We start from the raw sequence: 13,745 nt of genomic DNA, 5'->3' as shown, positions 1-13,745 counted from the left end.
CTTGCGAAGACTAAGAAATTCGGAAAAAAAAAACACAACAACGACAACAACAAATTGGACAAAATAAAACCACAAACCCGTCAAAAATTGGCGCAATTTGCACCTAGAATGTATGTAACTTTATATTTATGCTTGATTTTAGTATATTTAGGACCAGTAAAGGGAATTTCCCAGAGAAAGTCTATTAAACGCGTGAATGAACAGTCAGATGTTGAGTTTGTGCCGCCTGTGGATAAATAACAAACATTAGGACATATTAAACTCTATTTTGTCACTAGAAGTGAAAAAAGTGAGTCAAGTGTTAGAAAAAAAGTACTCTAACTGTACGGTCTGCATTGTCTGCAGTCTGCATGGTCTGCGTTTTGGGGTGACTGACAGTTTAACACTAACCAATTTGCAGAAAGCTTACTTCTTGTTTGAGGTCTTAACATGTCTTCGCACACGAATCGTTCATGTTATCGTCAATTTTAGGAGTTTGATGCCCATTTCTCTGCAGTCGAGTATTCTGTAGCATATTTCCTGTCCATTTTTGGCTCCACAAAGATATGTTCCGATCAGGTTTGGAATCAAAAAACCATCACGCTTCAAAGGGACAGGACGCCATTTTGAATCTGTCCAAGTAGTTGGACATATTCTCGCCTTTGTACTATCCCCCCAAATACGTACACTGAGACAATGGCGTGACTTTGAACAGCAAGACAAACTTGTCAGGGAGGGGGAGATATGGGAGAATGTGTTTAATCCAGGTTTAATGCATAAATTAATTGTCTAACAATGTGAGTGAGTGTTTTTTAATTGAATTTCACCCCCAAACCCTAAACGTCATAGCATGACTTATGTCATACCGTGAGGTAAAAATAGAGCTATCTTGGTCAATTTGCAGGGCAGACCATTGAAACTTGATAGGCTAATAATTCTACAGGAAACACACCTACGGTTATGAAAATTTCTGTTCCCATGGCAACTCACTCTTTTCCAGTCTCTAACCACTTGATTTCAATATGTTAGTGATTTTCAGCTCGTAAAACATTAAACGAGGCCACAAACTTTAGCTAACATATTTATATGCTTGCTGGATCAAGCATATGAGGCACCATTTACAAATATCAAAATAGGATGCCAAAGATGGCCAGAAATGCCTTTAATACTGGGAAGGTCTGTAACCCAGTATCTTGTCATGGTAACCAAACTGGTATGCTCATATTGTGGAGCACATTTAGTGGAATCTTATTGCAAAGAATCAAACATTTGTTATACAAATTGGCTGAGATATCTTTTTTCGTCATATTTGATCAAAACTTGGTTGAATGTATGATGTCATCACTAGGCTAATGTGCATATTTTAATAACTTGAATATCTCTGTAACGAAAAGAGATATTTGAGTATGATAAACAGCATTTTTCTTCTCACACAGGCTACTTGTTTATGATTTAAAATGGATGCGATAGGAAAGATGCGATTTTCATCATACCGGTAGTACCACTTTAAACCTTAAGCTGAAAAGAGGTTTCCGAAAAGATACACAGATACACTGGGACTTTTCCACGAAGGACATTTCTCTCCCCTTTCTTCACAAAATGCTAACTGCAAGGCTTTCCAAAATTATGGCTGGTTCAGAGTGAGTGTTTACTTCCTTTATTTTGTTTGACTCCTAAAATAATTCAGTGTGATGCCTTGCATTGTTGTGAATGCATGCACTGCTTTTAATCTGGGGCAGTGCTGATCATGAAATGTGACAGTGCTAGATCTAGTAGCTGTGGTAGTCTCTTTAGACTGCTTACAAGATGTAACATTTGAACCCCATCAAATATTCAAAGAAGACAAATGAGATTGAGAAAAAATGTAAACTTTTTTTTTTATTTTCTTTTTTTTCTTATTTTTTTTTTATAAACTTTTATTTGCATACAATACAGCCAGTTACATAACTTACACTACTAATACTTACACAACTAACATTACAATACATCTACGTAATACAGTTTAAAATACAAACACAGGCAAGGTAAAACGTCACACGATCATAGGTCCTGTGGATACATGTAAGGGTGGTCTTAATATGGTTGACTTCAACATGGTGGTCAAGTGCCTTAAAGCAGCGTGGGTTAAACGATTGTGTGAAGCAGATGGTAGTAAATGGTGCTCTCTCTGCTCCTCGGTTACATCTCAATATGGGGGATGAGCTATCTTCAACTGTAATTTTGATACACGCGATTTAAATTTGGCCTCACATGTGCCAAAGTTTTACAGAGATATATTGACTGTTTGGCAGGAGCCACACTTTAAGAACCCTTCCACAGTCAAGGACTACCAGAATGAAACTATTTGGAACAACCATTTTATAAGACAAATAGATGGGAAACCAGTGTTTTACTTGTCATGGTATAAAAAGGGGGTTATTAAAATTCACCACCTTTAAAAACAAAAGCAGGAACTTTTTATTAAAATCCGAGCTTCAACAAAAATATGGTTTGTCGGTGGACTTTCTTGCGAAAATAATGTAAACTACTGTTTATTAAAAGTTCAATATACATGTACAATATTATTATTATTTTGATTTTTTAGCACCCTCTTGAACCTGTAACAAGAAAGGCAACAGAATTGAGATAACAGTATTTTCAATAGACATGGCAACTTAAACAAATAATGCACTGATCGCAACACTTATTTCATTTGACCAAGTCCGGCAAACGGCAACAACTCTTCTTTATGGTTGTCTATATTATGGACGGACATCCTAATAAATAAGAAACAAGGAATAAAATAATCATTGACCCATGGGGCACATACACCAGGTAGAAATGTGCATCAGTGCTTGTGCATGATACATGTGCCCCTTATCAAACCTACACTTCAGTCAAATTCCAACCTTCTAATGCCGATAAAAAAAATTACTGGTATTTCGTAAATCAGCTTGCATGATTCAGCTATCACAAAGTAACAGACTCTCACCTTCTAAACAAGACTAATGAAATATAGTGTGAAAACGAAAAAAGGCTCAAAGTACTCGCAATAATTGCATTGTATGTAAACTTCCAAGCCAGTCGTTTTGCTGTCAGAAACCATTTCTTATGACGGCTATTTTCAAATTGATACATGGTTGCCATTTTTGAGTTATTTTTTTGTAAGTTTAAAAAATACCTCTTAGTCGGCATGTCGGGGTATGTTATGGACAGGTTAATGGATAAGTGAGTGAGAGATGTATGTATGTCACAACAATCAGATTGGATCTACTATAAACAGCCAATCAAATTTCTTGTTGTAAAGGTAACTGGTATGTGAGAAGATTTGACACAGTTTAGAACGGCCATATTTATTCTTCTATAAAAGAGGAGGAAGTATTCATATATTGGGCTTACTTCAACATTTTCTGTGGGTTAGGCTGAGGATTTTGTGGGTGGGGGGGTTGATAATCATTTGCAACTGGATAATCAGTCAAAGAAACAGTGTTTGGCATATAACTACGAGCATGCGATGAAGGGTAAGCTTTTCCCATTAGATAAGTTTTTGAATTGAGTCGTAGCCACTCTACTAGGTTTAAGATGCAAATGAAAAACAAGTTGATGTGGTTTCTATGATAGGATCAATTGTATTTTAGAAGGGCGGAATGCACTACTGGGAATGTGAAGAGGTTGTGACCAGGTTCAAATCGTTTGCGTGTTGTATTGAAACCTAAATATGGCTGCAGAGTTCGTAATGAGTGTTTCAGGCGTGTCATTAATTTCAGCATCCATTGATATGTTTCAATGCGAAAAGCAGAGACTATTAATTTCGTCAACAGAACAAAAAGATATTATTCTGTGACAATTGTACAATTATAATGGTTCTGGTTTACTACTGGAATGAGAAAATATGTTTTAATGAAACTAAATCTTTTCTCTTCAATGTTATCAGGGTTTTCGCGTATTCACATTAATAACCAACACGAACTGTAGTTAAAGAAAAAGGAAATTATATTTGTTCAAGATAACTTAAGTATATATATGAAGTCTGGAGCATTTTATTGTATTGAACACAAGGACTTTGGTAATCGAAAAATAAAGACTGACGTGTATATTGCCGGTTTGTGATTTTTAGTCCAGAGTGGAGTGGAGTGGAGTGTGACAGTTACATACATACATACATACATACATACATACATACATACACGCACACACGCACACACGCACACACGCACACACGCACACACGCACACACACACATACATACATACATACATACATACATACATACATTGGGTTGTTTTAGAGTGCATAATGTTCAGTGTAATGGTGGCTAGTTATCAACAAGTTGAGCCTTGAGTTTTGAAACGGTTCATGAGTTAGTAGTATGTGAATGGCACAAGATATTTTTCTTTTTAGTTACTAAGGTAACTTGATACCTTTGTTTTTCACAAGGAGTAAATTCAATTAGAGGTCATGAATCGTTGGTTCTAGTTCTTAGGACATGTTTTAGAGGAGACAAGATTAGATTTGAAACAGTTCTAACGTTTACAATAGTAAGTGCAGGTAACGATTGTTTTGTTCTTGTTGCACGTAAATGTAGCGAGATATTTTTATTTTTTTGTTACAAAGGGTACCTAATTTGACACTCTTGTTTTTCACAAGGGAGTAAATTCAATTACAGCTGACAAATCGTCACCACTTGTTCCCACAAGATGTTTGCTATCTTTAGTTACAAATGGTAACTTAACACTTTTGTTTTTTATATGGGAGTAAATTCAATTGGACCTGACAAGTTATCGGCTATTGTTCTCAGGATATTTAACAAAAAAGAAGCTTTCATTTCTGGACGGTTTTTACGTCTCTCCAGTAGCAATTTAATATTTTTATTTGATGGGCATTTTATGACATTCTTTTAAGTCCGATATTTTTAAAGGTAAAAAGTATGAAAACTGTTCAAATGTTCTTTGAAGACTGCGTGGCACCAAGTTAAAGTGCAATTTAATTAAATCTGACTTTCATCGTGTCAGAGAGGTTTTTTTTTCTCTTTCTTTCTATTTTCAGTCAAGTAGTGTTGTTGCACTGTGTTGTGTAAAAAGGGTAAACTTATGACTCATATAAAATGCGAAAAGTTCTCTAAACTTGAGTATTTTTGAGCAAAAATTCCTCTTGGGGGTTGGAAGGGCTATGTGCTCAGTGAATGAGGGAGTTATGCATGTGTGTGTCACGCCAATCACAGTGTGGGTTGTATCAAAGAATGAATCAAATTGCCTGTTAGAAAATAAGATGGTATCTACATTAATCTGGAGACGTGTCAGACTACTGTAGTTTGTTCAGTCAAACATTTTATGGCTTACTATTTAGTTATCTTACCATTACCGATGTAACATCGATATACTTCATAAATTCCCAGTTTCTTTCTTGCTGTACGTCGCAACCAAAAACACTTGTCAAATTAACCAAATTATTACTTTAAACAGTTCCATAAATGCTCCTATCTCTGAGACTTTTAGTTCACAAAAAAATAACTCTTGCATGCCTTGCATGCCTATGTTTATTAGCTTGTTGCCAGTGATGAAACTCTGGTGACACAACTCTCACATATTGTAGTTTTGAGGAAAATTAGTCCCAATGTCGAAAAAACTCAGCAAGCTATTGAGATAAAAACATAAAACCGTGTACTTCATTCGATGCCCATCAAAATGGCGGTGTTTTCTTCAAAGGCCGAACGTCCAAAATGACACGGATTTTATCGATTCCCTTTGCTAAACATTCACAACTCTCACACAAGGAACGTTCAAGAGCAAAGGCTTGTAATGAGTCTTTGAAAGTCCTAGATATTGATTGATGGAACCAAGAACCAGGCTTTTCTAAGAGTCCATATTTTTTTCGCGATTCTTTTTTACGATTTTGGCGAAACAATAGAATCGTGACGTCAGAGCTTCTTCCAAAACTGGCATACTACCGGACTGATGATTGTGTTCTATAACTATTAAGCTTTCAGAAAATGTATAGGTTGACGGGGTTTTCTTTCAAAGTGGCAGCGTAAGAGTGCGATTTCCAAACACTGTCAATCCACTTTCCATGATACCTTAATCAATTTTGCCTACAAAAGACAGGAATAAAACTGACAATGAATTGATGGGGTTTGGTGCTATTGATTTTGGAAATACAAGCTTCAGCCACACTGTACAGATTCAAGATACATGTACTTTATTTTATTTTTTTGCAGGGACTGGATTTAGACCGTAGAAACTCAAGCATTTGTAGATATTTGTGACAGGCTGTTTTTAGCATTTTGTTAATATCCGAGCTCTCTGTTCACGCAACTCACTTGCATTGAAATCAAATTTGAGTACGAGTAACAAGCTTAAATGTTGAAGTGACAGGTTGAATCAGTCATACAGAAAAATCTACAGATGATAATAAGTTGATTAAAAACTAACCTGTAAAGTGCTTTTTCTTCAAATAAGCAAACAGGTGTAACTACTAATTAATTGTTAGGTCTATGATCAATATCTCACTGTTTATATACCACCATGGGTCAGATAAGGGCATCAGGTCATTAGGGCATCAGGTTATTCTCGCTGACTGGTTTTCGATTCCTCTGATATCAGTATCATTTCATTCCATGAAATGAAGCAACAAACCCTTTTAATAAAGGGTTGTAACTACTGGATCACAATGAGCCAATTAAAAACTATCATACAATGCGCACTTTCCCAGAGCAAGGAAACAAGTGTAATCTACAAAAATCAAATGTCAATAAGGGTTGAATCAGGCCAGATCGAAGCAGATCAAATTTTATAAGTAAAAATGTATCCTGTCTACTTGATCTAGCATTACACAAGTGCATTACACTTGTTTGGTTTGGCAGTGCATTTCTTCGCACTAAACAAGTTACACGAGGAAGCCCAGGCTGGGGCCTTTGATATAGACTGTGATCAGAAGGAGTCACATATGTTGACTATGCCATTGTGTGGGAAAGACGTAAACACTGGCTAATGGTATTCGCGAATACTTTAGCATTGACTGTTGATGTCTTAGTTCTGGTTGGCTGTTGTACAATTTAGCCAAGTGATAATTCTAATTCTTCAGTACTTAGTCAACATGAATATACGAGGTCACAGTCTATTTATGTTAATGAAATTTACACACTTGACTCAAAATTTGATGTATATTAAAATCAATTGAAAATGAAAGACTGCAATATTGTAGTACTGAATGGACAAAATAAACCACAGAAACATTTCCTGTATGCAACAGAATGTATTGGTTGTTTTTTACATGTCATATTATGATGTCAAAACTAATTAGAATTAACTGAAACAAGGTGTTCAAGAATGGAATCACCTTTCTGGTGCCATTGCCTGAGGTAGAGATTTGAAAATAAAATCAGAAATTAGTTTTATTTAGCTGTGTTACTCATTTAAACTTCTTTTATAGCCATAAAATAGCTAATTCATGACGTCATAACTCAGTTGCATTGTTGAAACAATATTTATTTGTGACAAAGTTTTTTGATTTAGTATGTTCCAAACTATAGATCGCTAGATTTCAGCAAAGAAAGCAAAATGATCATGAAATTCGCACAGGGGTCAGTTTTTTGACATATGGCCTCGCACTAATATATGCCTGAAGGCGGTTTACAGTCAAACTCACAAAACCGTGAACACCCAAAATATGTCTGGAATGTTTATTGTGTTATAACCAATCTCACTCATGATTGGTTATAACACAATGAACATTCCAGACATACTTAAGGTGTTCGCGGTGTTGTGAGTTTGACTGTAAATGTGGCAGTGGAGCCGTGCTTAAAGGAGCTCAGTCATGGTATTTTGAGTTATTTTGGCCACATACAAAATTACCTTTAAATGGTAGGAAACCTAAAAATAACAGTTTAATAAGATAGAAAAACACCAAAGACATAGTGATAAACCATAAAGGAACACAGATGGCTAAGGATGGAGAAGATTAACACGGATTACAAACAACAAATTTGAAAAATTGAGGCTAAATTTTTCAATATGCTCAAACCATGACTGAGCTCCTTTAAAATGAAAATGAAAATTGATACTCACAACTCTCTTGATCACCATTTTCATTTTCATTTGAGTGTCGTAAAAACCAAAACCAAACCAATTACTTACCAATTAGACTACTCAGCCAATCTCAAATCGTAGTAAAACCAAAACCAAAACTGACACTGAATTGAAAACCACTCTATTGATTGGAATCAATTATATCGATTATCAATTTTCATCTATTGGGCATGCCAGGATTTACTTTGACACTTCCAAGGATACTTGCAAAGTTACACATCTACACAGTGACATAAGCACAAGATTAAATAAACAAAATTTAAATACAGAAATAAATAGGGAAAGCTCAAATAAAATGGAAACAAATTACAGCAAATAAAAGTTCGAGGGACTTGAAAAAATGTGATTAATCTGTACAAGAAAAAAATCCAGTGAAAGACAACTGCTGGCCCAGGAAACAAAATTCATGCTACATACAGTGTGCCAAAAAAATCGAGCTTTAGGCTATTTCAGACCTCTGTATCTGGGCAGGTTCAGTGCACTGTACGAGTTGCACCACAGCTCAGCACTATCAACCAATAAAAATTGCTGATCAATTTAACTAACAGGTTCCATGTTGCTGTGCATCTGTTCTGTAATCAATCACAGAGGACATCACAATGTGGCAAGAACATCATTGACACACTAAGCTATCTTCTTGAGTGCCATTTGTTTTGCTCTTACCATATTTTGATGTTATGTAAACATCATTGACACACTAGGCTATTGCCTTGTTTGCCATTTGTTTTGTTCTTACATTGTACTGCATTTTGGTGTTATCTCAACATCAGGTGACTTACTAGGCTATTGCCTTGTTTTCCATTTGTTTTGTTCTTACATTGTACCTCATTTTGATGTCATCTCAACATCAGGTGACACACTAGGCTATTGCCTTGTTTGCCATTTGTTTTGTTCTTACATTGCACCACATTTTGATGTCATCTGTGATCAAAAATATTTATATAAATTATTCTTCATAAAAACATGCTAATTAATGTTTAAAAGAGGAAACATTACACTATTTAGCAAGAACCAAAACCTCTTTAACTGAAAATAATGATTCTGACAGTAAACTTTCACAAAGATCTCTTCTCTCTAGAGTTAAAACAAGAATGGATTTTTCCTTCACCATTGCACATTCTTTGTGAAAGTCAACAAAAGCAGGAAAACTTGCAAAAGATTAACTGATTCCTTGTGCTATACAGAGATATTTTCTGCTGCAAAACAATATCATTAAAATGTAGCCAATTAGTTAGTGTTGTGCCAGCTGCCAGCTGATGAGATGAGATAAATGAGATGTTTTTGTTATTGCAGTGTAGTTGTCTATCAATCAATCAAGCAATTAATCAGTCAGTCAGTCAGCCAGCCAGCCAGCCAGCCAGCCAGCCAGCCAGCCAGCCAGCCAGCCAGCCAGCCAGCCAGTCAGTCAGTCAGTCAGTCAGTCAGTCAGTCAGTCAGTCAGCCAGTCAGTCAGTCAGTCAGTCAGCCAGCCAGTCAGTTAATGAACATGCTGTAATCTGATTGTCTGAGCAAACGCATGCTATCAGCTATAAAATAGCAACGTTTTCTTGTTTCCAGAAGTATCAGAGGAGGCTTTACAAACTGGAAAAAACTAAATTCGATTTCTGAGAAGATTAAAATTATGGAAATACACCATTATGCTAGGTTAAAGCATCAATATTGTTGAATGAACTGATGTCAGGCACATGCACAGTTGCAAGCTTTAAACTGAAATGGCATTTCAATCTGCCCACAATTTTGCTAAAGCGTGAAGTTTAATACCAATACCGTAGAATTCAAAAATAACGCCCCCCCCCCCCCTCCCCCGCGAAAATAACAGCTCCCCGAAAGTAACCTAATTTTTTGCCTTCCTATTGAACCCCGAAAGTAACGGCTCACCCGGAAGTAGCGGCCCTTTGAAGAAGTCACTAAAAGACAAACTCTCTGATCTAAAGCGCAATGCGGATGGAACACTGAACAACTTGGGATTTTGTTTCGAACTATAAAACTGAGTGTTTCCCAAAACTATGATTTATTAGGTGTATTCTATCGGCAGAGTCAAATGATATGCTGCAGTGTATCGAAGTGTAATGAGTTGCATTGCGATATAATGCAATCATTATACTTTCGCCCAACAGCACCAACGATTAGGGCCTTTTTTGTTTATACAGTGTTTCGTTTATGTGGGTACCTCTTGGAATATAAAAAAAACGAAACTTTCAATTTCATGGGTTGCGCGTCCGCTTTGTCTGAAACGACTGTTAAGTACAAACGTTTTTTTAACCTTTCGAAAGTAACGGCTACCCGAAAGTAGCGGCCCCTTTTGCCTGCTAAATCCAAGAGTAATGAGGGCCGTTACTTGCGGAATTCTACGGTACTTAAATTTTAGATAAGTAACTTTGGCCTCATCAACTATCACCTCATAGAGATCTCGAACTCACAATCTAATTGTTAAAAAGTATTCTTAAGAACTAACTGGTATAAAATTTATTATAAATTGATTTTGCAGGTGAATGTAAGGAGTACATGAAAAGATATATGAAGTGCTTGAGGGAAAATAATAATGGGAATCACATGTGTAGAACAGAGTCAAAGGATTATCTTCAATGTAGAATGGACAGGTACCGTTACTTTGTGGTCAGTTAGACTACAGTTGGTAATGTAATAGAGTTTTAAGCACCGAGCTACACTTCCAGTTCTTTACTTTGAACCTTTCCACTTGTGATGTAGGTCTAGTTTAGTATTTCCATGCATGCTCCCATTTTCGCAGCTGTTGTCTCATCCACTGTTCCCTGATCCCTGTTCTCTGTTCTCGTTTTCCCATTTCCGTTCCCGTTTCCCCGTTCTCTGTTTTCCATGTTCCCCGTTCCCCGTTCCCCGTTCCACATTCTCCCGTTCCACATTCCCCCGTTCCCGATCCTCGTTCCGCGTTCTCCGTTCTCCGTTCTCCGTTCTCCGTTCCCCGTTCCCCGTTCCCCGTTCCCCGTTCCCCGTTCCCCGTTCCCCGTTCCCCGTTCCCCGTTCCCCGTTCCCCGTTCCCCGTTCCCCGTTCCCCGTTCCCCGTTCCCCGTTCCCCGTTCCTCGCTCCCTGTTCCCCTGTTAGCAGTAGCATCTGTTCTCAAAAGATGTGATCATGAAGGGAAAATCCATGGGTGCAATTTATTTCTCCGGAAACGCTGACGCAGACGTGATTTGAAGATCCATCTCTGCAGTTCAGGACGTTCAGTTTAGACTATTAAGTGGTAAAAATGCGTTTAACTGGTAAGTTATTGAATAATAAAACAACCTTGTCTGATCATGTGGAATATAAGCAGCAGTGTCACACAGCTTATATGCCAATTGAATATCAAAGTTCAGTTTTGCCGATGCGTTTACGGCTTCTTTGCAGTAACGAAACTGCTGTGCACCCCCTAAATCTTTGTCTCTACACTGTTCACATTGGCACCTGTAAATTGTAAAGCCTTCTACGAGCAGCTGCAAGCAACCTTTGAGAGCACCCATCACAGAGACCTTTTTCCAGTGATGGGCGACCTGAACGCAAAGGTCGGCTCTGAGACTGTGAATTATGAGAGAGTGATGGGAGGAGAGGGATGCGGAGTACAGAATGACAACAGAGAGGTTGATAGAGTGGTGTATATCCAACAACATGACCATTGGAGAACTCTCTTCCCGCATTGCAACATCTACAAACTTACCTCGACTTCTTCGAATGGGTGGGATCAGAACCAAATTGACCATGTAACGGTGACCAGCAGGTGGCGCCGCTCCATGCTACAAGTCAGAAGCTGATGTGTGCAGTGATTACCACCTTGTGACTGCTCGTATGAGGCTGAAACTCAGAGGAGCAGGGCCCAAGAAGCACATCAAACCTCGATACGATATCAGCAGACTACAAGAACCCAGGACTAAAAGCACCTGCAGCTGAGGAAAAGGGTTCAATTACTTAGCCACATTAAAGAGCCAGAAGACGAGGAAGACGATCCTGTGAATCAACAGTGAAAACAAGTGAGGAGCATCCTCGATGAAGCTATAGTGAGAACTGTTTGGAGATGCAGAAGACAAGGAAGAGGAAAGAATGAATAACAACGGTCTCGTGGCAAAACATCAAGGAGAGGCGCCGGCTGAAGAAGATCAATGTCAGCAGGTCAGCCTGGCTTTAGAGAACTACAGGGAAAAGTACTTAGAAGTCAACAGGTGGATCGAGAGAAAGATCCGAATTGACAAGATCGTTTATGTTGAAGAGCTGGCAAAGTAAGCTGAAGAAGCAGCGTGAAAAGGAAAGCAGAGGAACATCTACAAGATTGGTCTGTGAGAAAAAGGGTGGTAGCAAGAATGTTCCCATACGATGCAAGCAGGGGCACCTCCACACCTCTGAGAAAGACCAGAAGGCACGATCGGTTGAACATTTCAAGAAAGTCCTCAACAAACCAGCACCAGAAGAGGAGCCTGAGATACCAAAAGCTGAAGAGGACCTAAACACTGAAAATGGACCACCAAAGCTTGAAGAGATCATCACTACTATCAAGTCTGTGAAGAATCACAAGGAACCCAGCATAGACTGCCACAATGCTGAACTGTTCAAGGCCGTTGCTGTGGCCAAAGCAAGCATCCTGCAGGCACTTTTCAGCACCATATGGAACTCAACAGAAGAAAAATACCTGATGACTGTAATCAAGGCATCATCATCAGGATACCGAAGCATTACACTATTATCCATCCCCAGCAAGATCCTAGTAAGATCCTAGCAAACATCATCATCAAGCGCCTATCACTGGCTGTGGACCTCAAGCTTTGAGAGGAACAGGCAGTTATTTTAGAGGGTGCAGATTCAGTGATGAACAGTGGAGTTTTTCCTTGTTTTGTACTGGGCATTATTACCAGGGACTAGTCTTGTTTTGGACTGGTGCACTGCAGAGGACCCAGATCAAGGGCATCAGATGGATCCCCTTATCTTACCTGGATTACTCTGACGATGTAGTCTTTCTATCAGACACCAACACATATGACAACAGTTTTTTTTGGGCCGTTTAAGCTGTTCTCCTCGTTTACAGCAAACCAGTGGGAAACACGTTTGCAGCGACGGAGTTTGTCAGACTCCTACAGGTTTCGGGATGTTTTGGCCATGTCATGTCACCGAAAGCGAAGGAAGGGGCCGTCCAAAGACCATGTGGTGGTGGACGGTGGGGAAAGAAAAGAACCAGATGGAAAAGACCTGGAGCGGCATTCAAGTCATGGCAAAGGACCGGCAGATGTGCAAGGATTACGTTGCTCCCCCAAAGGGAAAAGGCCACTCGGCGGAATGGGCATGAGTGAGTAGTGACCACATGCTATAGAAATTGTTTTACTGGTACGCGAGAAAAACGGGTTTTTTTTCTTGATATTACAACAGCAAGGTTTGACATAGCGAAGAAATGTATGTTAAGGAATACAGCAGCAGTACTGTTATAGGAACCATGAGTTAACGGGAACGTCTTTCATATCTGGCTTCCAGTACCGTTACTGATTAGATTAGCGAAAAAACTGAGCAACGACGTTTCGGTGTCATCCTGGCACCATTTTCAAGTTAAAAAATATTTGTGCGAAAAGTAAACTAATTTATACCAATGGTAGAGGTGCGAAATTGAATAAATTAAGATTAAGATAGCTGTTCAATGTTCATGTTCATTCCAATGAGGTGTCAAACACTGGTAATGAGTTCAGTGTCTGTTCAAAGCCTAAACAAAT

General features: G+C 38.4%; 2 protein-coding genes across 2 annotated transcripts in view; both read left to right on the top strand.

Annotated features, from left to right (window-relative positions):
* The window catches only part of LOC110047809 (uncharacterized), a 34,737-nt gene that overhangs the window by 12,955 nt on the left and 8,037 nt on the right, over positions 1 to 13,745 (top strand). Inside the window, exons 2-3 of the mRNA XM_089289693.1 lie at positions 10,531 to 10,642; positions 13,073 to 13,330. Of these exons, the coding sequence (XP_089145819.1) occupies positions 10,531 to 10,642; positions 13,073 to 13,330 (370 nt within the window). The remainder of the gene's footprint in view (positions 1 to 10,530; positions 10,643 to 13,072; positions 13,331 to 13,745) is intronic.
* LOC149112046 (uncharacterized) lies at positions 10,655 to 13,061 on the top strand. The gene has a single exon (XM_089289694.1). The coding sequence runs from the start codon at positions 12,254 to 12,256 to the stop codon at positions 12,764 to 12,766; it is 513 nt and encodes a 170-aa protein (XP_089145820.1). The 5' UTR covers positions 10,655 to 12,253; the 3' UTR covers positions 12,767 to 13,061.

Source organism: Orbicella faveolata, unplaced genomic scaffold (genome assembly GCF_042242905.1).
Source record: "Orbicella faveolata isolate gen_17 unplaced genomic scaffold, um_ofav_v1 contig_2, whole genome shotgun sequence".
NCBI lineage: Eukaryota > Metazoa > Cnidaria > Anthozoa > Scleractinia > Merulinidae > Orbicella > Orbicella faveolata.
The sequence above is the reverse complement of the archived record's forward strand: the minus strand, read 5'-3'. Positions and strand labels throughout refer to the sequence as shown.

Coding starts and splice junctions, on each gene's coding strand:
- LOC149112046 (XM_089289694.1), top strand. CDS start 12,254: ATGTTGAAGAGCTGGCAAAGTAAGCTGAAGAAGCAGCGTGAAAAGGAA.